The sequence below is a fragment of the Anser cygnoides genome, chromosome 3 (assembly GCF_040182565.1).
Source record: "Anser cygnoides isolate HZ-2024a breed goose chromosome 3, Taihu_goose_T2T_genome, whole genome shotgun sequence".
Lineage (NCBI taxonomy): Eukaryota > Metazoa > Chordata > Aves > Anseriformes > Anatidae > Anser > Anser cygnoides.
The window spans coordinates 116,966,509-116,991,858 of record NC_089875.1 but is presented as its reverse complement, the minus strand read 5'-3'; the positions used below and the strand labels follow the sequence as shown (position 1 = coordinate 116,991,858).

The 25,350-nt window shown below is 41.8% G+C and overlaps 2 protein-coding genes and 1 long non-coding RNA gene across 5 annotated transcripts in view; 1 reads left to right on the top strand and 2 right to left on the bottom strand.

Moving 5' to 3' along the window:
• The window catches only part of CLIC5 (chloride intracellular channel 5), a 75,108-nt gene extending 71,031 nt beyond the window's left edge, over positions 1 to 4,077 (bottom strand). The window contains exon 1 of the mRNA XM_066995055.1: positions 3,260 to 4,077. Within this exon, the coding sequence (XP_066851156.1) occupies positions 3,260 to 3,748 (489 nt within the window). The 5' untranslated portion in view covers positions 3,749 to 4,077. The remainder of the gene's footprint in view (positions 1 to 3,259) is intronic.
• A 2,114-nt stretch (positions 4,078 to 6,191) lies between these two features.
• On the bottom strand, positions 6,192 to 13,811 carry LOC136790546 (uncharacterized). The gene is made up of 3 exons (XR_010830681.1): positions 12,356 to 13,811; positions 7,363 to 7,528; positions 6,192 to 6,857 (listed from the first exon to the last, which is right to left on the bottom strand). It is a non-coding gene; the product is annotated as an uncharacterized lncRNA (long non-coding RNA).
• Positions 13,812 to 13,988: 177 nt separating this feature from the next.
• Positions 13,989 to 20,391, top strand: ENPP4 (ectonucleotide pyrophosphatase/phosphodiesterase 4). Of its 3 annotated transcripts, none has more exons than XM_048065769.2 (5): positions 13,989 to 14,084; positions 14,864 to 14,966; positions 15,478 to 16,339; positions 17,252 to 17,422; positions 19,649 to 20,391. In XM_048065769.2, exons 3-5 carry the CDS (start codon positions 15,520 to 15,522, stop codon positions 20,011 to 20,013), a joined length of 1,356 nt encoding a protein of 451 aa, XP_047921726.1. In that variant the 5' UTR covers positions 13,989 to 14,084; positions 14,864 to 14,966; positions 15,478 to 15,519; the 3' UTR covers positions 20,014 to 20,391. The 3 variants fall into 3 exon arrangements, with proteins under 3 accessions (XP_047921726.1, XP_047921727.1, XP_066851155.1); XM_066995054.1 differs by lacking the exon at positions 13,989 to 14,084 and adding an exon at positions 14,206 to 14,591; XM_048065770.2 differs by lacking the exon at positions 14,864 to 14,966 and having other exon boundaries at positions 13,995 to 14,084.
• Positions 20,392 to 25,350: the final 4,959 nt, after the last annotated feature.

The window sequence follows — 25,350 nt, the reverse complement described above, 5'->3', positions numbered from 1 at the left end:
GTTGCTGTGTATAGACATTGAAAGAAAAAGGAAAATTAAATAGCCTGAAAAAAAAAATCAGTGTGGAGTTTTTTTTCCAGACTGATTAGAGTGAGAAATACCTAATGATACCTACTACCAGAATAAGCTTCTAGTCTAACTGGTCATCCAAGCTTTAAAACTTATTTAAACTGGTGGCATTCAGCTTCCTTAACTTCTTGTGGTCACCCCGCTGCATTCAGAGGAGTCTATGGCTTGATTCAGCTGCCTCAGTCTTGGTATCCAGCACCGCCTGAGAGGCCTTAGGAGAGCTGAGAAATCCATAAACAGATATGGGAAAGGATGTGTGGGACACTCACGGCCTTCTGCAGAGGCAGCTGGAGCTCAGGAGGGAAAAGGCATCCAAAACTGCAAACTGAATTAGGCCACTACTTGATACAACTAACGGAGTGTGCAGAACAACTAACATTACCCTGCAGCTGGTGCCTACACCTGGCCACACGAAAGAGCATCCCTCTGCACTATTTCAGTTAGCTTTTTGTTGCAAAAGGAGCCTAGGCACCCTGCTGAGACACAGTTAACAGCTTACAGACACCTGAAGTTAGGTTAGGTAAGCCAAAGCCAATCCTTTGTATCTAAAGAAAACGAGGAGCAGGGAGGAAAAGCAGCTTTTTTTACATATATTGTTACCAACTGCTCTGCTGGGACTATCTATTACTTCGTCCTTGTAGAACATCAGTCTCAGTAGAGTTGCTTTTCGGGTATTGTTTCTGCAATAAACAATTAAAAAAAATACAAACTACTCTATACCGGACAGAAGCCATTTAACAGCTGACTGCAGTGCTAGTTGTCAGGGATCGCATGAGCAAAAAAGTAATCATTCCACAAATCCAATCATTTTCCTCTCCTAAAACGTAACAAAGGACAAGATGTTTCAAAAGAAAAGAACAAGAGGGGCTTGGATAACAACCTTTATTTTCTGAACATCAAAAAGGGAGTCAAAAAAAAAAAAAAACCCACCAAAAAAGAAACCAGTAAATAAATCCCTTTTTAATTTTCTCTTAGTATGACCTACATATGTGCTTTGTGTTTGCTCTGACCGCAATCACTGCGCAGTAACATTTCCCAGACAATGCGGGTCCCTATTTTGAAGCTGTTGCTACGTTACTGGGCTGTACCCTGCCGCGGTCGCTGCCGAAGGCGGCCCAGGAGGGGCGGCCGCACGTTGGCTCACGGTCATTTCCACCAGCCGAAAGGGTGCACAAGCAAGGCGGGGGTTTGGCAGAGGTCAGGAGCAACAACTTTTACCCCTTGTATCCAAAAGATTAAGCGAACTGCTGTTAGAGCACGCGTTCTGTTCATGACTGATGGGCGGGGAGCTGGATGTTATCTGTAACAGAACCGCCACTCGCCAGCTTTTCACACGTACGGACAGAATAATTTAGGGAAGTGTAAATCAAGCTATGAAGAGACCCGCAACATGGTTTTTCTCCTCAGAAATAAAGGTTGCATGCCTACTAGGATTACATGTTAAAACCTAATTGCTTACCAGCCTCCTGTCCATGGCAGGGTCTACCAGGTAGCCACAAAGCCATGTTACGCCTGCATGGCATGGTGCAGGTGTGTTACAGACGGAGCAGTTATTGTCTGTGTGAGCGCAAAAGCACTGGTGATAGTATCCTTCACCCCGTATTTACACCAGAGTAACTCTCTGCCTTCAAAAACACGCTGTTTTCACTGGTGGGTCAGGTCACATCCCTAAGAGAAACCTAATGCTCTCGAAGTCAAACGGCAGACACAATCCGTGCGGTAGCGCTGAGTTACAGCTACGTGCAAACAGGCAAGTACTGCATGGTCTAGGTCGTTACAGAAACCTTGGCTGGGGAAACTCCAGGGCTGGAAGATGAACTTTGTCATCCTAAATGTTTAAGGACAAATAAATATGCTGAAGTATAGCAAATGAAGCATCCTGACTAGAGACTTGGGCAAATGATGAATTAAAGAGGCACTTTTTGTAGTATTTATTTGGCACCACTAAATACACTACTTGTACCTGGAAACCAGAACTGAAGGAATATATAGATTAACTGGAGAGAGCCTGGAAGAGGTCAAACAAACAAAAAAACCCACACCACACCTAGCCACTCAAAGCCTCAAAATCACGACTCATGCTTGAAGGCAGGCTGGAGGAACTGTATTTGCTTAGTTTAGGAAAGAAAAAAAGAAATAAAGGAAATTTGATATCTCTCTTCCAGTACATAAAGAACCTAACTATTAAAAAGAAAAAACAGCATGACTGAGAGCAAGATAATTTTAACAAAGGAAAGTATTTTTCCCAGGAAAAGAGGAAAATTGTAGCACCTTGGTGCCCACACTCCCCCCCCGACTCGCTCCAGCAGCTCCATGTCCCTCTTGTACTGGGGAACTCTGACAGAGACTAATCAGTGTAAGTGCTGACTCTGCATCTCTGAATGTTTTCAAAGTTATAAAAGCATTTATTAGAGGTAGTCTAGATAAGGCTGGAGGTCACGTTATTCAATCACTTGATACTCCAGAGCAATATTTCTGTAGTTGATTGTACTTGTAAACTGCTTTAAATAATAAGACTGTCGGGAGAGAAAAACATCCATCAATTTCATTAAAACAATCCAAAGAAGTATCTCTTTAGGCTATTGGCTCTCCATTAGTCATTTCCAGCTATGGGCAAGTTAGCTTGAGCGTGTTGCATCTTGGTCTTTAAATCTGCCATAAATGAAGAACCCTGAAAACAGTTCTCGAATCACAAAAATATGTAAATCTAAATATTGAGAGAATTAAAAGACAGACATCTTTCAGGGATGAGCACCTCAGGAGATTTTATTGCCCTTATTTAAACTATATATTTTGTTTTATCTATAGCATTAATAACTATGACATTTGAGCTACTAGATAGCAAAACAGGGGAACAGTTAAAGCAGATCAACTGAATCAGTTCAAGTAGTAGTCTAGCTGTAACGGCAGGGAGATCTTACAGAATAAATGAATTGCTGCCACAACCAGAATACTGCCAGCATACTCATACTTTCAGTTGAGCTGCAGAAATCCCAAGTACCTCCACACAAGTATTCTCTTCCTGTATCTTAAGATGTAAGAGATAGAAGACTGGCTTGGCCTCCTGCAGCATGCAGGCAGCAGACTTGGGAACAAAGCTGTGGGTAGCTATGTTTTACTGATTTGGAGAACACACAGACTGATTTGGGGTTTAAAGCTAGTGTACTCTGAAAAGCATCCAAGCTCTTACCTTTACAAACAAGAAAATCTCATAATCTTCCTCAAAGTTGTCAGTTTCTCTCAAGTTACTGCTATGGGGGAACTTGAGGGAGGTTGGAGAGTTGGAAGAATTGCTCTGGCTCCGACGCAACTGGAAGCCCGGAGGACAAAAAATGTTGTTCTCAAATGTTCTGTCCTCCACATCTTTATCTTCCTGAGTTGGGCTCATCGGATCCATCCCCTGGAACGGGTGGTCATCTTCAGCACTGTGTTCAGAGGAAGATCCAATCTCCCCATCAGCCTCATGCTGAGAAGCCACAGAATTACTGCGGCTGTTTTCTGGGCTCTCCTGACTACAGTCCATCATCTCTGCGTCAGTAGTGGTGGAAGAAGGAGAAGCTGGATCTTCAGCGACATGATTGTAAAGATGATCCCCTTTGTCTTCCTCATAGTCTGGAATCTCAAAGATACTGGTGTCATTAACATTTTGATCAATGCTGGTAGAGATCTGATTTTCCATGACTGCTGGCTGGTGAGTTTACCTGCCTTCTGGTACCTTAAAAGACTACAACTAAAGTGAGATGTTGACAGATAAACGCTCTTTAGGAGGAAGCAGAGTCTGCGGTACGCTTTTTGAATGCTCTGCTACACATGACAGATCTCCAACAATAATTTACTAAGACCTTTAAATCAACAACTACACTTCCGCTGAAGTAAATGATACGGTTGTCTCACTGTTAACCCCTTTCTTGATCTGACTGTTGGTAATTATATCTTAGGCTTTAGAATCACTTTTTGTTGTTCCTCTTATCTCCTGGCCAAGTAGAGTGAAAAGAAAGCTGAAGCACCTAACAATATTAGAAAGGTATGATAAAAAATACGTAGTATTTCACTTGTGTAAGGAGGTAGAAATGCAGACTTCACTCATTTACTCATCTTCTCAACACACTAAAGCCTAGCGTCAAGGAAAAGCAAGGCAAAATTGCCTCAACAATATGAGCAATCTGCAGCATTTCAGTGGTTACTTAAAACATCATCAATATCATCAACAAATCATGAATGATCATTATAAATAAAACATTTTTTTTTTTAAATCATAAAATGCTCTATCCAGAAGAAACAGACAACATACTTTAACACTTTCCAGTTTTGCCACGGGTTCACTTTAGGACCTTGAACCAGGTCCTTTTTTTTTTTTTTGAACCAGGTGCTTTTTTTTTTATCACCTTCATCCTCTCATCTATAAACTATGGCCCAAACTGTAAATGACTTGTGAGCCTTGAAGTCTAGGAAAACAAAGCACTGAGTAAGTGTTAACTATTATCACGTACACTTACAGTTTAGTAAGTCATTACTTCTAATCACATTTACCTTGCATATCTCCGTATTTATAAAACATAGACCCAACTTTCCAAAGTTGGGTTAATTCCACTTGACTTTTGCAATCTAGTTATCCACCTTTTTTTTTTCTCTAAGGAATGGAGACACTCACAAATCTCCACAAAATCTTCAGCGGATGAATACAACCAGCTTTGGGACAGGATGATCTGACCTCTAAAAGACCTAGATCTGAATTTACCAGAATTATGAGAGCTTCAGATCTTACTGTCTAAAGATTTCTTATCTATATGCTTACTGCCTCTTGGTTATGCAGATTACTAAGAAAATACATTGAATTTAACTATGTTTAATCTTATGGGTTTGAGCCAAAAAAAAAAAAAAAACTAAAGTGGGGGGTGGGGGTCATTCTCTTGACCCATCATGTTGAGGTTAGGGTTCACTTAAAATCCTTAAAACTTCCTGAGATGCAACTGTCTCAGCTACGTTGGATTTCTAAAAGTAACCAGAAGAGAGGTTAAAGAGAAAGATCGTGATTCCAGCTATCTATCTCAACCAGAACAACCAGGGGAATGCATGTTGTTTCACGTGGTAGAGTAACAGCTGCTGCCTTGCCTGAGATTTATGACTGTAGTTTACTGTCATTATTCTTACATTGAACTTTTTAGATTGCTAATAAAGTTAAATATCAAATGCAAACCAATAATTCAGCTTATTAAACTTGGTTTCACCTTCCAAGGCTCTTAGATAATCTGGAAAGCACCAAAATCATACTCACATCCGTGTTTAATCACTGTAACAGTGAGGAAAACCACTACAGCAGAATCTGAATTCTCTATATGGAACCAGAAATATCATAGAAAGATGCAAGCATCAGAGATCAATGAGATCTTGTCGCTCACGAGTGCACGAGACCTAAATGATTCTGAAATGTGTGCTGTGTAATCCATATTGCAAACTCCCAGCATTAAAAGTCAGCTATTAGGCTACCAATAAAAATGTAAAAATAATGAATTTAAATTACTGCTCGAATTACTGCTGTCATGACATTTAGTTCATTAATCAAACTTACAGACTTAACTTTTCTACTATGAGATGCCTGTAGAATGATTTATATCCAGAAACTGGTGCTTTAAGTAAAACAGAAGTTAAATTCTGGTTTTGTTGAAGGATTTTTCCTATCAAGTGAAAATAAATTCAGTATTATTAGGGACAAAAAAATTCAGTAATTAGGGACAAAAACAAAACAAACAAAAAACCCACCTCTGTCTAAATGTAGTCTGAATTGGGATTTTACGGGATTCTCTCTGTGCACAGCTCCCTACAGGAAGCTAGAGGCCCAAGAGCACTTTCCTGGACAAATCCAGTTCCCTTATCTGAAATATGAAAGTCCCAGTGACAGTGGAATTAGTGAAATAGTGCAGCAGATAAAAGAGAAATCCAGAGGAAAGAACTGCACAGAGGAGCAAGCTGTGGGACCTCCTGCACAGCAGCAAGGGAGTAAATACCTAAATGACAGGCTCTGAAAGATCTGCCACTAAACCTACAGTCATCCCTTTACAGATGGCAGACATACAACAGCATTGTCAGAGGGAGAAACTTTATGGAAAACCAGAAACCTGCTGTGTCATATGAGTCTTCCAACAATTTGGGGCTCTCTAACCACTGACTCAAAGAATTAAACAGAATTATACCTCCAGCCTCTTCTGCTTCTCTTACTGATTCTTAGATCAGATGCTTTTGACCCAGCATTAGCATGCAAAATTCAAGTTGTAACTCAAGGAAAGACAAACAGCAAAGAAGGAAAACAGATCCTCAAAGTTGTCAGTGAGGCAAAAAACTTTTTTTTAGTAATAACCTTACAGACCTTTGAGGTTGTAGCACTCTTCTCCATGTTTAGCTCAGAGCTTAGAAAGTGCTGCCCCAGAAAACTGTTCCAGTTCATAAATCTACAATTTTTCCTGCATCTTTTGTTTTCAGTACAGTCTACAGTTTGTCACTATAGTAAAGAGATGTGAAGTGAAAGAAAGCTAGGAAAAATCAAAAACTTACTAGGAACTTATAACTTCTTTTCAATAAATATTTTTTGCTTTTAAGAAAGCACTCATATTTCTTCACATTTTATAGAAATCCACTTGTATTTCCATCTGTATCTGGTCAAAGTCTTCTGAGCATGGCCTCGATAAGTGACTCCTACTGATTTTCAAAGCTTTCTCACACAGGGCACTTTCAGGGTTAAATATTCTGGGATCATAAAAATTCCCTCCTTAATCAGTCGTGATGGAAAATCACTTGAGGAAGAAAAGGATAAGGACACACTCATAACTCCTTAGGAGCAAAACAAAGAGCAAAGGACAGTTGTGTGGTATTACAATGAACGACTTTTTTTTTTTTCCTCCACAAAGACATTAGCAGGATGCAGCAGCACCTGCTGGAGGGTATAAAATATCACAGGTAAAAGATATAAAAAAAGAGTAACATACGAGTATTATATTTTTTAAAAAATGGAGTTGGTGTAGATTTCATTAGTCAAAAACATGAGCTAGCCACGTTCTCTTTTTACCTGCGTCCCCACCAAGAGCAAAGGAAATTACCACGCAGCTCCAAGGTCCCAGACTTCACTCTTGTGCCAGAGATAATGTCCCACAGGGAGCACAGCCACCAGCCAGAATTTACACAGGTGAAAACCAGGTGTGTTTCAGATCGCATTATATGAACCCGCTGCTGGTTTACAACCCTTACATTTCATCTGCAGGGAAGATAGAAAGAATTTTAGTGCCACAATTTGGAAGTTACCTGATTACAAAGGTGATTGAAACGGAGGTGCTTGCACTGTGAGCTAGGACGCCTCTAGCGTTGTGGCCTGCTCTCCTGCGCGCTGCTCCCTCCGGTCCCCAGCCAAAAAGGTCTTCATCTCCAGCAAAGGAGTAGGGCAGAGCAGCAGTGAAAAGGGACCTCTCTCCTGCAGGGAAGTGAGAGGAAGGAGGGCGCATGAGGCAAATGATTCTGCACTCTGCAGAGGCAAGAGAGCAGAAAAAATCTCAGCACGTTGCACTCCATTCTCCATTGAAAAATGAAGCCCTCTGGGCACCCGTCCCAGCCCCACAACCACCAGAATGGAAGATTACAAAGAAGAGAGATCACCAATTTCATCCTTCCCCCAAATTCCTTTGGTCCCAAATCTAGAGGGTGTTAAATTAACGTGATACTTAGCATAGCAATAATTTCTGCTTTTAGTTCCGTAATTAAAATTGTCACTTACCACTACGTGTGTCATCAGTGAGCCACCCGATAACACTGGTCACTTGCTTTGCAAAAATAGAAATAACCACATAAACCATAAGCAGCAAAGCTCATATAAGGATGGAGAATGTGAACAACAACAGTATTTGTTTTCAAGCTTTGTTTTGTTTTGTTTTTCACTTTATGACTGAATTTCTTTTGTCTTTTTCACTCTAGCTTTAGTCTTTTTAAAAGAAGAAACAGCATTAAGATGATTCTGATCATAACTTTCAGTTAGCGTACATAAAACACAAGTCACTGTCAAGCGGTAAAATCTAGCAGGTCTCATTTTTAGAAACTTTGGTTTTGCTAAGCTTACTTGTCTGTTGTTCAGCATCTAGATTAAGTTCATTGCTGATTCCTTCTATAACGCAATGGTAGAATGAATGATATCAGAAGATGAAGCGCATTCTGGCGATGGTCTTTAGTACTGCAAATCCTCAGTCACCTGAGCTCCCTAAAACAGCAGTATTTTAGACAGCAAGCTTGGAATTCACCTATATTTGGGAGCCTAAAAGTGGGCATCAAAACTCACATTAGGAACCTAGATTCACTCTGCAGAGATACAGAGAGCTCAGTTCAAAAACCCAAACACACACAGACATTTCTTAGTATTTAAGCTGTTTGCTTAGACCATCTTCATTTTATCCCAGGGATAAACTATATCTCTGACAGACTTAGAATAGCATGTTAAAATCAGACCACTGAAGCTACTACTGAAACTGTATCTGCTCACCTTGTAATCCTAACAGAAATAACCACCTCCAGCTTTGGCTTATTTGAAAATGTCAAGCTGAAGACCAGCTTATACCGAAATTCCTGCACTGCTAGAGTCAGTTATCCGTCACCTCCAGAGCAGAAGGGAATGATGTGAAGAAGGAACAGTAAGAACAACATCAGACCCCTCGACACCATACCTCCCATTTTCTGATAGATTAATAATTAAAGGCAAAAAGCAACATTACACTGTCTAATTAAATTCCCAGTACAACAAGAATTTTACCTGGGTACCCCTTTATTTAAGCCACTAACTTGCACGTCTTTTAGACATGCCATCGTACCGCCATAGTACTGGAAGCTTCAAGAGATGCCCCATCCATCAGTTCCACGAGTAGCTCCACTAATTATTAGACCTGCTTAGGAACAGCACTCTGCTTCCACTGGAGTTTCTCAGGAAGTCACCTCCAGCTGGCTCCCACTACAATTTCACGCTTTAGTTACCGAGTCCTTCAGTTTTATTGTCTCTCTGTGAAGGTACTTACACAGTCTAAGCAAGAACCTACAAATCTTTCTTGATAACCTAAGCAAACTGAGATGTCTTTGCTTGCTTTAAAGTATCTTCTTCCGGCCATAAGAGGGGCAAGACAATGGAATAAAACAAAACACGCACAGTTGCTGGAAACTGCTGGACCCAAACTGGATGATGGTAAACGATGCTTTTTAATGTCAGTAGGAACAGAGGGATCTTAGCATCCAAAGAGCAAGGGCCCTTTGCACTTGACAGCACTCACCGCAAAACTCATGAGTATTCCTGGCCATTCAGGACACCGGTTTTCCAAAAAAACACCATTTATGACAGCTCTAACATTCCCACAGCTTTGCAACATGCAGTCCAATACATTATCACAGCTACACTGTGGGTTCTGGGAAGAAGATTGTTTACAGTTTCCAGACATATTACACTAAAATCACAATAAAATCATACCACTTTATTCTCACACCTGACCACACTGAATACTTGGATGAAAACACCACCAATTAAACTTTCTAAGGACATTTCCAGTCCCATGTTTTTTGTAAGTCATCAGTGCCTCATCTCTTTGCAGTTCCCAAAATGTAATGTTTTATTCACTACTGATTTTACACTGAACAACGTGAGGCAAAGACCTTTAGGTAGCTTTCAAATCTTAGGAAGTCTCCATGCAGGGTACTTTTCTACTTTGGATCCATGTTCTCTACAAGAATGAGAGCCACAAGATCCTGCACCAGTTATTCCAAGGGCCATTAACACTCATGGAGGTGTATGGCAGGAACAGACTGTGAAAAACAGGTCCAAGCACCTTCAGCTCTCCACAATTTTTGGGTATGGGTTGGTTCAAAAGGACGAACAAGGCTATTCAGTATGGCATTGTTCTCCTCCAGCATTGGGATGGTCACCTTTGGATGTCCAAGAAGATCACAGAGATGATTGTGGAGGACAAGAAGTTGCACAGAAAATGTAGCTGTATTTTATGTGCACATAGAGTTAGTTCATCGTGTGAAACTTACTTCATTTCAGTTTCATTGTAACTGTTGATATGTGCAGCTATAGCAGTATCTCTATTCTATTTAAGATACAGGAAGAAAACAGAAAAAAAAAAAAACATTTCAGAAGATAGAGGACTGGTAGAAGCCTTGGATCACTGCATGTTTTTTTATACGAGTCAACATGTCCTTGAAGGAGACCTCCAGAAATCCATTTGCTGCTCAGTTACCTGGATTCTGTGATTACCTCACTGTATTAATGGTCATTTGCCTTCACCCAGATTTTTCTTTGCTACTAATACTGTACAACAGACCTATTCAAAGCCAACACACCAACAAATTTAACTCTGCATAAGACAGACACTTCTCCACGAGAAACTGGACAAACAATACAAAATTATTTTGCACCAGACACTCAACTTTCACGTTATAAACAGATTTTCATTGTTAAAAATACCAGGCATTGCCATTGTCAACAGACATTTTTCAACTTACCTGCTGCAGGGCCTAAACAATTATTACTGATTCAGATGCTCCAAAATCCTGAATTTTGGCCTTTCAGTTCCTTTTATAAAGCTTTGTCTGGTTTGTCCTCCGACCCCACAGTTAGAAATTCCATTAGAATACCTGACGGCCTAAAAATATTGATGTTCCATTCGCCCAAAGCAACTGCTCCAAGGAAAACAGCTTTGTTTGCCTTTAAAATCTGGCATTATTTCAACATCCCTGTTTACCTCTGAAACTAAGCACCCATAGGAAGCCCAGCAACCAGGCTTTAAGCTTTTATACAGCGGAGGCTCTAGTGACTAAAGTAGAGAAGGCAGTGACACCACACTGCTCTGTATCACCCCACCACACAGCCTCAGGGATACCACTCCATAGACAGTCTGAGAAACTGTGCGGTTAGGAGCTTCATTTTGTTTATAGTCTCCATATACAACCTATTCTTCAGATGAAATAGGCGCTAGAAGCTGAGAGTCTAATAAATTTTAACAGCTGTTAGTCGCTTCGTCAGCTTTTATGGTTTTATGAAATGTCTTCACGTTTTTCTTCATCTCCGCTATATAAAGTGCATCAAAATGCTAAAAGTAATTGATTTAAAAAGCTACTCAGCAAGCTGAGTAAATCAGCAAAAACTGATCATGGAGATTTGTCATGGATAAAACTGAGGGGAAAAATAGAAAAATACAGGAAAATGCTTCTCTTTCAATATTCAACTTCAGTTATTTTAACTGGAAGTAATGAAAATGCCCTGCATTTTCTTAAAAAATGAAGACAAGTACCCGAACTATTCATGTGCAACATGACGTTTCCACCTGAATAAAAAGGAGTTGCTTTCCCTCCACACCACTACCAATAGGAGAATATGGTTGCCCATCTGGAAATCAAATATTTTACTAAACCTAACCAAAGACTGAGAATATTTTGTAGTTGCCTACCCTTTACTTCCTGTCATTCAGTAAATTCCACAAAGACAAACAAATGTGTATCATGGTTTTCAAGCTGCAACCGCTCAGCTCCACTACAGCAGCAAAAAGCTGCCATCTGAAGCATCTGGCAGGATTTAGTACCATCTAGTGCTGAGAACTACAGTCTGTAGACAAACGTGGGGTGAAATACAGTACGGAGAGGGATTAAGGTGATGAAAGGTAACCATCTTGGTAGTTCCCAGTTTTACTTCTTTTAATATAACTATATACATAACTAATCCAATTCCTGTAGGCACTGTACACAGAACTGAGACCTGCATTAAATGTGAGACGTGTTGGCTAGCACATTTCAGAAGCGCACAGTTGGTAAGGTACACTGCCTTTATGATGTGTCAAATTGGACACATTACAGGTGAATACTGTACATAGGTTTCAAAGGGTAAACAAGAGATTACTCACACCTTTGAGGACTGAATAGCTGAGTAAGTATGTTGCTGAACTAGGTCAACAAATGACCCTTGATGATTATGTCTGTATCTCTCAATAAAGTTGGTAACAAGACCTGAGTCATAATTATACAAAATTGAATCAAAACTAGACAAATTAAAAAATTGCATGTTATGTATTCCCTAGACCTTTAATTCACTGACACAATAATTTTTTAGAAGCAAATGCAGTACAGTAATTGATAAAGGATATTGCCCTTTCCCACGTGATCGTGTGCATATTGACAGAGCTGCATTAGCATAGCTAAAAAAAAACAACCCACACCACAACCTTGACTTGAACTTTACATCTGAATTGCAAGAAGTCTTAACTGGCTCACTGTTTACCTTTTTTTTTTTTCTTCTTTTTTCTTTTTAAACAATCCTGTGCTTTGCCACACTTAATACATTCCATGAATCAAGGTGTATCAGAGAGGCATGTCACCTTGTCCAGCAGTTTTCTCCTGGCACCTGTAAATCAACAGCCTCAACTTTAAAAGCATGCCACAGCTGGCACACAGAGGTAGCATATCCTGTTGAACTCATACATATGTGAAAGCCATTGGGAAGAAACAAGCTGAAACGTATGCAGCATTCAGGATAAACAGGCTAGCAGGGCAAACAGCATGCAGTTTAGATCCTCTGCTTAAGTCTGCTATGAAGCTATAGACGTCTTTTTTTTTTTTTTTGATGAAATTGGAAACGGAGTTATGATTTCTGCTGTATTCTGTTAAAGGACACATTTTCCCTCTCTCTACACGGAGATGATTTCATTGTTATTCAGCCCCAGTAACTTAACAGGTTTTGCAGAATTACTAATCACTTCTCATAACAAAAAGGTTAACCAACAAAATGCGAACTGCTTGCCTGAACTTAGGAGGCAAACTGACCAGAACCCAGAACAGGCCTGAACACATCACACCGCACGCTGCCTTCTCACCAGCAGCCCTGGCGTGCACAGCACTTACATCCAGTAATGCTTTCATTATGCATGCATTCTGGGTTTTAGGGTAAAAAGGTGTTGTCACGAGAGCACGATGAGGTCATGCAGAGACAAGCGCATGAACAGCCAGCTCTCTGAGCTGTGTGACGGAAAGGGAGAGGCAATGGAGGAGAGCAGAGACCTGCAGCTGCACTGACGACCCCACAGCCCGGGGGTTGCAGCAGCACCCTGGGGGAATGCCAGACTGCTGACGGCCACGCACCCCACCCCAACCCACTGCATCCCACCTCATGGGCACTCCAGCCCAGGGTGACAATGAACGCCGTGGCCCCCCAGTCACCGCAGCCGCCTGCTGCAGCTCCCCTCAGCCCCGCAGCTCTTTACAGCTCCCCTCAGCCTCACTCCCCTCAGTTCTCCTCAGCCCCGTTCCCCCCCAGACCCTATCACCCCCTATCAGCTCCCCTCAGTCCTCAACTTCTCTCAGCCCTGCTCCCCCCCGAGCCCCTATCAGCTCTCCTCCCTCCCCCCAGCCCCATTCCCCTCAGTGCCCCTCAGCCTTGCTTCCCCCCAGCCCCTACCAGCCCCGTTCAGTATAGGATCACAGAACCGTTAGGGTTGGAAGACACCTCCAGGATCACCTGCTCCAACCACCCCCCTACCACCAATGTCACCCACTGAACCACGTCCCTAAGCACCACGTCCAACCTCTCCTTGAACACCCCCAGGGACGGTGACTCCACCACCTCCCTGGGCAACCTGTCCCAATGCCTGACTGCTCTTTCTGAGAAGAAATGTCTCCTCATTTCCAACCTGAACCTCCCAGTAGCTCCCAGTAGCCCCCAGTACCCCTCCCAGTAGCCCCCCGCCCCTACCACCCCCCCAGCCCTATCCCCCTCGCCTCATCCCCCCCCATTCCTCCCTCCCTCCCCGCGTCCCGCCCACCCCCCCTCCACCAATCACAGCCGCCCCCAGCGGGCTCCCCGACCAATCGCAGCCCTCCCCGGCGCTCCGCCGCTCTCCCCCCCCCTCCCCCCCCCCCGCCGATGGCTGCCGTTTGCCCCTCCCCTCCCCGGCCCCTTCCCCTTCCCTTCCCCGGCCGCCGCCGTTCCGCGACCGCTCGGCGGGCACCGCACGGTGGGCTCGGGGCGAAACCGCCGGGGGAGGCTCCGGGGGGGGTGGTGAAGGGGGTCTGGGGGTCGTTGAGGAGGAATTTGGGGGCGTTTGGGTGGGATCCGGGGTGTTCGGGGGCTGTCCCCCAAAAATAGCGGGGTGCCCCTGAGCTGGCGGTGCTGGGCCGGAGGGGCTCTTCCCCCGGTGTTGGGGGAAATTTTGGGGGGCCGGTGGGCCCAGGGGTGGCCTCAGGGCCCTGCGGCACCTTCTGGCTGCTGGGGGTGCGGGGGAGGTAGGGCTGGTGGGGTGTTGTGGCAAAGAGTGGGGTCAGGCAGCGCCGGGGGGTACAGCAGGGGTAGGACAGGAGATGTGTGGTAGGGTTAACCCAAAATATTTCCATCCGTCTGTCCCTGGAGGATCTAACATCGCTGTGGTTAGAAAGTTCTGCGCTTTTCCTCCTCAGATCAACCTGGTTTCTGCAAATGCCATAAAGGAGCAAACTGCGGGAGCGGGGCTCGCCTTGGGAGCAAGGCAATCTCACATCTCTTGTCAATAATCCCAAATTTCCTCCTTCTTTAACACCCTATAAAATAATCCTACATCTCCCCGACCCAAGCACCCATCGCATGAAAGAAGTTCGAGCGTGTCCTTTCTGCTGACAGCTTCTGATTTAAATGGATAATGAAAAATCTCATAAATTATACCCTCTATCCATACTGACCTTTAATTCCTTGATAAGAAATAACTTCCCTCACTGCAGAGGTTACTAATGATGATTTTTTTTTTTTTGCTCTTTATTTTAGAGAGACATATGACACACAAAGAGCAGGTTGAAATGCTGTTACGGTCGATGTAGAGCAGCTCAGAAGGAAAACAGAAGTAGCTCCTGGCAGTTCCCTGTATTGAGTAAGCAGTAAATCAGTCGGAGTGTTGAAAGGCTTAAAAGCCTTCCAGCAACTCCAGATGGTAGGAAAGGGGGGATGAAAAAGGAAATGGATCTCTGGGCTGAGCACTGATGTGTGAACGGGAGTCCTGAATGTGGAGCCAAAGTTGTTTGGTGCCTGTGCTCGAACGGGAGAAAAATACAGGTTGTTTGTCTTGGAGTGCAGAATAGTAATAAGGGAGACAAAATGGTGAAATAACTGCTTAAAAAAAAGAGAAAACGAGAAAACAGTTCTTTCATTTAGTCTGCAATGAGAAATGTCTCGCTGCTCATTTGTTTTGATACGTGAGGAGCTATGGCAATATATGGAAACTTCTGAAGTCAGCAGGGAAACTTTCTGTTGGCCTCAGTGGTTGTTTACACCAGTTGTTCTGCAGTTAACCTCTACGAGGAAGGTGTGCGTGATGTGTAGCTAGTTCAACTGGTTCCAGCGCGCTTATTTTGAATCATGTCTTGTCTTTTTACATTTTTCAGGTGCATCTGCTTAATTGCTGGAAATATTTGGAAGTATCAACAATGAGCTTGCTGCTAACCTTGCTTCTGTCTGGAATAGTCACCTGTCGTGGTCACCCCAGTGATTCAGTGCCCAGGTTACTCTTAGTGTCCTTTGATGGCTTCAGGGCTGATTACTTGGAAACCTATCATCTTCCTCACCTTCAGGAGTTCATTGAGGATGGTGTGCTTGTAAAACAAGTTACAAATGCTTTTATCACCAAGACTTTCCCAAACCATTACAGCATAGTGACAGGTTTATATGAAGAAAGCCACGGCATTGTGGCTAATGACATGTATGATGCGGATACCAAGAAAAAGTTTTCGCAGTTCAATGATTCGGATCCCTTCTGGTGGAATGAGGCGGTTCCAATTTGGGTAACAAATCAACAGCAGGGAAATGGGACGAGTGCTGCTGCAATGTGGCCTGGTACTGATGTAAAAATTAACAATACGACCCCCCACTTCTTTATGAAGTATAATTTTTCAGTAACATTCAAGGAAAGAGTGGAGAAAATCGTTACGTGGCTGAACAGCTCTGATCCAGTAGTCAATTTTGCTACATTATACTGGGAAGAACCAGATGTAAGCGGGCACAAGTATGGACCGAACGATACTGAGAACATGCGCAAAGTATTAGAACAAGTGGATAATCATGTTGGTTTCCTTAAGAGTAAACTGAAAGCCTCAGGTTTGTGGGACACTGTTAATGTCATCATAACGAGTGATCATGGGATGGCCACGTGTTCTCCAAAGAAACTGATTGTCCTGGATGGCTGTCTTGATCGCAGTAACTATATTCTCATCGACAAGAGTCCAGTTGCTGCAGTGCTGCCAAAAAAGAGTATGTGGTAGTTTTTGTTTTTTTAAGTTGTATATTGAGGGGTTTTTTTTGTTTTTTTTTAAGTCTTATGTTGAGATTTAAATCTTGCTTACCTTCAGGTCTTGTGCAGGACAAGTGTACCTAATACTGCATGACTTGGACGTAATTTAATGGAAAAGCAAAAAAAAAAAAAAAAGTCTGTTTAGAAGTTACTTTGCTTTAGTAATCAATGGGATGAGGAGCACTGGGTCAAATTGCCTATGCAATTAGGCACGCAGAGTGCCTGCTCCCTTGTTGCTCATGGATTCTATAAGATTGCAATTCATAGTGAGCATGAAATAAACCGTCGGGTTTATTCAGAATAAAATATCTCATTGTTGAGACTTCCAACTAAAAATCTAAAACCAACTTTGGTTGCTTTACAGCTTCCGTTTCTGTGACTGAAACTTGAGTTTTCATACTGTGAATTTGTTTTCTGTATCTCAGGGTAGTCACTAACAGGTGTGACTCATGACGCTGCCAGTCTTCTCAGTTTCCTCAGCTGTGGCCAGACCGAAGCAATTATAGCAAACAACATGATTTATATATTAGCAAAAAGTTTATTTTCACTGCTTTGGCTAAAATATTGGCTACTTTGGTGTGTGATTGCTTTCTCTTGATTTCTCTGCTTGAATTTGGCACCCACTCCCCACCTCTCCAAAAACACAGAGTTGAATTTTAGGTTCTAGACACAAAGTGCCTGACTTTAAATGGGAGCAAGTTGTGGAATCCACCTCGATACATTTCACTAGGGACATGGAACAATCATTTACTCTCTGCATTTTAAAAAATAGCAGTTTGGGGGGAAAAAGAGATCTAGCTTTAATGACAGATAATTGCGTTATGCAGGACATAATTTCCAATTGTTTCATATGCTTTTTTTTTTCTTGACAGATAAAAAATATGTATACAACTTACTGAAAAAATGCAGTAGTCATATGAAAGCATATCTCAAAGAGGAGATTCCAGAACGATTTCATTATCAGCATAATAAGAGAATTCAACCCATAATCCTGGTTGCAGATGAAGGCTGGACAATTGTGCAAAATGAGTCTCTTTTAAAATGTAAGTATCATTTCCTCGTTTTTGCTCTTTGTGGCTTGCATTGGTGAAGTGTTTGGGTTATTCCAGCAATCAGTAGCGGGTCCTAGCTTGCGAGTGGAGTCTTCACACTGTGCATCTTTAGGACCATCTCAGGCAATGTTTTCCAGAACATTCTCAGCCTCAACCTGGAGTGTTTTAACAGATGAGGATTATAGGGGATGTTCTGTTGGCTCCAACACTTTGCTAAGTTCAACTTAATGGCCTGAGATACGCTTTGCTGCCTAACTTGCCTAAGGTAACTCTAAGTCTTTATCTTAAGCTTTGACCAGCATGTGGTTTAAATGCTTATGCATAAAACCATACATATAAGGAATGTAAATGAGGAAACATTTAATGTTACTGTACACACATTAGGGAACAAAATAAATGGGAGGAAATCTTAGAAATAATAGAAGCTCAACAATAATGGTCAAAGAAGCCAGAATTCTTCCTGTCAGGAAGATACCAAATAGCATGTTGTAAAAACAAGTGACAGATGTTACTTCACACAATGCATTCGTAAGCTATGCCATTTCTTCCTGCTTTAATAATAATAATATATATATATATATGGGTTCAGAAAGCAATTGGACAAATTTTTGGAAGAGAAATCCATTAATAGAAATGAAATACAAAGGTACCAATTTCCGGGGAGTTTCTAAGCAGCTGAGAGCTGCTGTTGCATGGTTCCCAGGCTATCTGTTATGACTGCTGTCAGGACAGGGTGCTGGGTGGTGTAAACTCCCAGTTTCACCCAGCTTGTCTGCCCTTTGCACATTTAAGTCCAAATTTTCTCATAATTTGTACAGAAGTACTGTTTATGATGTAAGACATGCTTGTATTTGAATTTCCCCCAAAGTTTGCCGCAATCATCCTCAAACTGACAACATTTAGCCCCTTAAAGTGCTAACGGAACTCTTTGTTTTTCACGGTTAGGTTCAATTTAATGTACCTACAAATAGTTAATAACTGTATATTTAGAAATAACAGTACTGTGTTGGTTGAAATGAGTCACTTTTCAAAAGAATTTTGCTAGCCACAGCTTTCTAGAAGCAAGAAGGGGATGTTTTAGCCTAAATGGCAATGTAAGTGTTTATTGTCCTCATGGACAAAGTGGCAGCATAATGATTGGCAAGTGTACCGATACCAACACTGTTCCTAGTACACGTGAGTCCTCCTGCAACAGCACTGTTCAAAATGAGCAAATAGTGGAAGGAAAAAATCTAATCAAATCTCATTAGATTAGATCTAATCTAATCGCAAGCGAGAAATGGTGCAGTTGTGTCTTCATAATAACAAACACAATGGTACAAAACGTTAAAAAGGAATGTTGAAAGTGTATCAAAGTGGTAAGTGTGACTTCAAGCAGTAGGACTCATGACATTTCAGATCAGAAACGTTTTAGTGAAGTGGTTAAGGAGACAGTTCTGGGGGCAGATTTACTAAACTGATACTAAGAAATGAACTATAAACCGAAACGCAGTAACTCAAACTCTGTGCTATGAGAAATTTTTGGCATCTAGAACACATTCATTAGGCGTGTTACTAGGAAATTGGACTATGGCTGCTTTTTACCTGTTTATATTTCACAAAATGTCGCAGTATTTCTTAAAAATCTACCAAATGCCTAAGTACTGGTGACCTTGTAGCCACAAAGTTCTGTTGTGTGTCTGTCACAGGCATCACGATCCTTTGGCTGTTTTTGCTGTTGATTATGTAGGGATTTGTTTGGGTACCTAATCTGATAAGCATGATCTAAGAGTACTTTAATATGCACAAACTGAACACCGTCAAGGGGAAAATGTTCGAGTTTTTATGAGACAGGTGCTTTTTAAGGGGAACTCTCTCTCCAAAATCCAAGAAATGCAAGCTTGCATTCCAGCTACTGACTTGTGGAGTGGCAACACCCTTTTCAACTTCAGCATGAGGAGTGTGAGGGGGGGAAACTGGAAGTGTCAGTGAGCAAAAAGAAAAGAGATTAACCGGGGGAGGTGGGGAAGGAACGTGGCTGAAGGCTGGTATGGGAAAAGACTGCTGGGGAGCCAGGAAGAGGGAAGGAACTCTGGTTTCCTTCAGCGTTTGATCCAAGGGCTGCGTTTAGTTTTTGCATCAGTCCTTGGTTAAAATACGTGCCTTTTGGGGGTGGGGGGAATACTTGATATGCAAACAGCAACTGTGATGTTAACTCTTGACTTTGCCTTTCTCCAGTAGGTGACCATGGCTATGACAACGCTCTCCCAAGCATGCATCCATTCCTGGCTGCTCGAGGGCCTGCTTTTCATCGGGGTTACAAGCAGAGCACAATGAACAACGTTGATATTTACCCAATGATGTGCCACATCCTGGGACTGACCCCACAGCCGCACAATGGCACTTTCAGTAACACCAAGTGCTTGCTCACTGACCAGTGGTGCATAAATCTCCCCGAAGCTATTGGGATAGTTATTGGGGCTTTTATGGTACTGACTACTTTCACCTGCATTATAATAATCTCAAAGAACAGAGTAGCTCCTCCACGTCCGTTTTCCCGACTGCAGTTACAGTCTGACGATGATGATCCTTTAATTGGATAGCATGCAGAGAGCTGAGCCTCGCTTGCTTAATAGTGATTTCAGCAGGCGAGTTCAAGATTGCACTGGACAGCATTCTTTGATGCACTTTAATGGTATCTGTAAAATACTGTACAGCCAGAACCTGCTAACTTGTTTGTGTGTGTTACTTGAATAGTAGTCCTGTAAAAAAAAAAAAAAAAAAAATAGTATTTTCAGAAAGAAATACTGAACGGGTGGCTTTTTGCTGGAAGAGATGACTAAGAAAATAAAGATGTTTAATTTTTCATTCAAGACTTTGAATGCTTCTAAAATGAAATTCCAGACTGTGAACTAGACAAAATGAATTTTAACATTTGTAAGTGATAATTATTTTTGGTATTAAATTTAAATTAATGTTGATTTCTTTTGGTGTTCTTGTAGCTGTATTGGAGAGATGATCTTTTTTCTGAGAGTTAGAAGAAGTTAGTTCAGTTTGGACGCTATCTTCTGATTCGTTCTTAAATCTGGGGAGAAAGGGTGGAGAGAGGAGGTGATACTTGTGTTTCCACCTTAAGCCAGCAATATGACAAGTAACTGGTGAGAAAGAAAAAGGAAGTCGGTGAGGAAAGAACTGTTACGTGTCACTTCTATGCTGACAACTTCTAGCTTGAGCAATAAAGTATGTGGTCCAACAGTTAGAACACTGGGCAGATGCTGAAGCTTCCGTGTGTGTCTGTGGGTGACTCGGTTCTGCAGTTCCTGCACTAGGAGAGCTGAGACAGGACTACTTGCTTATCTCAAGGATGTTGATTTAATCTGAGAATCCTTGCTTGGGTTACTCAGCTTGATGGGCTGTAGTAGTAAAATTGCTGCTTCTAAACACTGTGAAAAGTCTTTTTCAGGCGTAGACTGCTGAATGTGTTACAGAATAAAGGTGGGTAATGCCCTGTGTACTGGCTGATGATTGTCTTCTGAAGGCTGTCATGTCCTGAAAAGGAACAAGTTGAAAATGTCATCAAGCAAGGATTCCAAACTTTTGTTTTAAACTCTGGAAATTTAAAGGAAAAGGCTATAACTTCTTTTCTGAGTTAGGATGACCTTTTATCAAAGTTCTGTTGAAGACCAATGCGAATCATTCTAATTGAACCTCCAGATTCCTTTTTAATCGTTGAGTCTAGTAAATACCCATACACAAAAAAAAAAAAGGCAGGTTGATATAGATAACCTCAGTACCTCATCTTTCAGTGAGGAAGGAACATGCAATGATATTGTTAACGTTAACCCAGAAAGAAAACTACAGTTACAAAGCCCTTTTCCTACATGTTTGACAGTTTTACAAACTGATGAGTTGAAATGAGAGAGCTGTGGTAGCTGGTAGCATGCAATATGGTTTCTTGTTCACAAACTCAAATTCAATGCAATTTGGTATTAGCCACTGACGTCCTCTTAGTAACTGAATTGGAAGTATGGACCTTGGGGGGAAGGGCTTCTTCTAACTGCCTACTGAAAATAAGATAAACTAGAGTGTTAAAAATGTGCTCAGGTTTTACAAAGTCGCATCTCCTCTCATCTGAGGATTCTGTTGTATTGATTAACCACAAAATACGAAAATGAACCTATTCTGCTTTCTTTTTCCTTTTTTGAACTAACCATTCTTACTACTTCATTTTTTTAACTCTAGATTAATCTGAACTGAGAGAGTCTCAGACCCTAGAGTTCCCTCAGAGATTTTGCAGTCTCTACTGTTGCTGACAGCACACGGGATGTTTGACAGCTGGTATAATATACTGGTAACTGGATTAAACACAGGTTGCTGCTGCTTTGTTCCCTGTTGGAAGATCCGAAATAATTGATTGCATACAGTAAGAAGCCAGGTTAATGCCTAAGGACAAAGTGAATGTTAAGCAGGGTAGAGTGCAGGCTTAGAGTTGCTGTGAAAGGGAGGATGCCTGAATTCCTACCTCAGAGGGAGTTGTTAGATTCCTGTAATTTTGCTAATAAAGGCTGCCATCCTCAGAGGGGGGTAGACGTGCTGGAGATGCTTTGTGTTGCTTATATTTGGAGAGCCACGGCAGCTGAATGATCTTCATCTTGCTGGCAGGGCTGGTAAGACTGAACTGTACTGTCCTCTGACTGTGAGGGTTATTCTGCCAGGTGCTAAAACAGATTGGCACAGCACATGCTGCGCTCTGTCCTTCCTTTCCTCCCTCCTGCCCCAGCCATCGATGTGCTTTCAGCTCCACGTGCATCACCAGGACAGGCCAGGGTCAAGGTTTCCGCCCAGATTTTAATCACTGGGAGTGTAAATGTGCAGGGGGTAGCACTCACCTCCACTAACTGCTGTAACAGATGAGGAAATGAGGTCTAAGTGCGTTGCTCCAGCTCACCCATCGATAGGAATTGCTGCAGACAACTGAGCTCTGAAACCAGAACGTGAGCAGCACGAGCTAGCAGGAACCCTTATTGCCCTGTACTTCTCTGCCATTTATCACAGAGAATAAAGCCTTACAGTGTGCAGTGGGGAAGAGTCAGAGAGCTTCAATAATTACTCAAGAAATAGGATAAAACCATTCCAATTGCATTGCTTGTTATTTTCAATCCCGAAGATGAAATATGGCCTGTGGGAGCGCTGAGTACTCTTCCTAGTGCAATTCTTTGCTGCTGGCAGGGAGGGTTTCAAAGGAGCTTGTCCACATCCAGCCCTAAAGCCAGGCTTTTCAGAGAGATTACATACAAAGCAAGAGAATCCTGAACGTGGCCTTTCTCTTTTGAGACAAATGTAATGTATATACGGTCATTTTTAAAAAGCTGTTAGTATCTTACAGTTAAAATCCGTACAAATTACTGCTTGTGAAAATAAGCTGCTCGTTTCTTTCTGAATGGTAAATTCAAACCAACAGAAGCAGCTGTGGTTCCCCCTTCCTGAAAGCTGCGATAAAGGAGACATCCCACAACAGTTTGTGGTAACATTAACGGCTTGCTAAATACATTCAGCTACGTTCATATAGGGCTTATTAAATTAGGGGAAGTTCTTAGAATTTAAACTAGCACTGAAGCGGAGGCTCACTGCTGGGAATTACGTTTTACAAGGACTGATGTTCCATTTCTTTACTTGACCTCCATAAACCAAGTCTCAGCACTGGATGTAGAGGCCTTAAAACACCCATCCCTCTGCAGTGGTGTCGTTTTTGTCCGCAGCTGTAGGATTGAGCTGATTTCAAATGACTCTAGGTCCAGAAAATTTGTTTAAACGTTTAAATTTATGATAAATTCCTAAGTTGCTGGCTTATTTTCATAAGCAGTACGATTCTACACCTCCAAAGATCAGACCACAGGGACAAATGTTTGCTTTAATATGCAGAGTGCCATTCTTTATTGAAGAGAAAAACAACTCAGCAGTAGACATTTGTTAACTTAGTATGACTGAGACTGCATTATGGAAATACCATTCATTTGCAATTCTGCTATTGAATTTACTGTTTTCACTGTGCTCCCAACAATTTTTATATTCTGACTTCTAATAAACGCTTAAAATAACCTTTCTGTATTACAGACCTTTCATTTCTTGAAAGGTACATACATCGGCATAGGTAGGATCAAGACAGCATCTGTGGTGATAACTTAAACTGGGAAGATTAACAGCAGGGCTCAAACTGCGTGTTGGTCACTGCCCCATGCAGCTCAGGATTGTCTCACATGCCTGAAGTGTCACGTTGCACAGCTCTTTGCTTTATAAAAGCCAGCTTTTGTGCCTTTGTTGTTTTTTTTTTGAGATTGTTATTTATTTTAAACAGTATTACTGCAGCTCTACAAAGGCAGCTTGGAAGAATTTCTTGATTTAAAAAATAAATAAAAATGTATTACTGCTACTGGTAACATACCTGTTACTTCTATATTCAGTAGCAAGGTAGGAAGCAAGGGAGTCTTTTGCATAAGAACCTTGACCAAAAATTCTTAAATCCTGTTACACTTCTATTTATTTTTAATGAAGACATATGCTATGCAGAGTAGAAGAAATATTTGGGATCCATATGATTTAAGTTCATTCTTCTCCAAGACATCATTGTTTTTAAATTGAGCAAGTACTCAGTGCTCAGTAGCACTACAACAAAGATATATTTCAACTTCAACATTTCTGAGCAGGAAAGAAGTATTTGGCATCTCAAAGTATGCTTCACAGGTCAATAGTGACGGACAATATCATGCACGCAAGCTTCTCAGTCCCCAAGCTTAAGCTACAAGTGGTATACGCTATACTCATATCCACTTTCCAGTCGACGTGTTCATACATCGTAAGAAGTATCACATACACAGAAACCAAACCCCACGTCCTCCCCAGCCAAAAAGGTAGCCTGAAGAATCAATCTCACATCACAAGTCTGAAAAGTTGGTGTTTTTCTCCAGTGGTATCACATGTTCTTTCAATTTCACTAAATGTACAGACACAAGCTTAAAACAGTGTTTAGCACTGTCTGGGCAAGCATCCTCACAAGGTAGCTACAAAAGAGATATCTGCAAACACAAAAAACAATGAAGGGAACATGTTTAAACCTAAACCGAAATACCTGAATGCTGAACGGCTCCCTTCGGTTTCCTATAAGCTATCATTTTACCCTCTTCAAAGAAAGGCTTTACAGAGCAGCACAGGGCAGTTAAACTGAGAAGAGTTCTCATGGTTGCGGTCCCAGCCTGCTTTGAATATTGTGTTTCTCAAACTCTTTGTCAGTGGAAACCAATTGCTTTTCTTGTCATGTGAATAAATCCCAGCAGGGCTGAGTAACGCTGACCTTGCCCCTTCCTTAAAATCAAGGGTCACCTTGGCTGACTGTAGGACTACACCTGTCACAGTAAGAAAAGAGTTGAATACACGTCTCTGAGAAAATAATGCGGTTATTTTCACATCTGCCAAAAGCATTGCTATGAAACTACTGCAAGAAAGGCAATTTCTGTTAAAGCAGCATGTTCCGAAGGGCCCCGAACAGGGTGACTGAAGAAGCTACAGAAGATGGGGGGCTTATGACACCTCGAGAGGAAGTTCATCTCCAATATTCATTGTTACTCCCATAACATCAAAATGTCGCTCTGTCTTTAAACACACGCTGAGTTTGCACTGTATTTAGTTTTCAAGTTGTAAATAAAGAATAACGTAGTCAACTGCCATCCATTTTGGACAGGAGGTGGGGGAAAGGGATTAGTAACAATTTAGAAATCTAGGTTTGCTACTCAGATTTTCCAAACCTCCCTAGAAACTACTGAGAACATCACTACTGCCTCCAGTTTTCAACTTGATCCTTCAGTTTTGGTTGGTGTCAGCAAACGAAACCCAAGGCCTACGTAAGGGGCTGCTGCAGTAAGGGCCAGCTTTCCAATGTCAGGCAC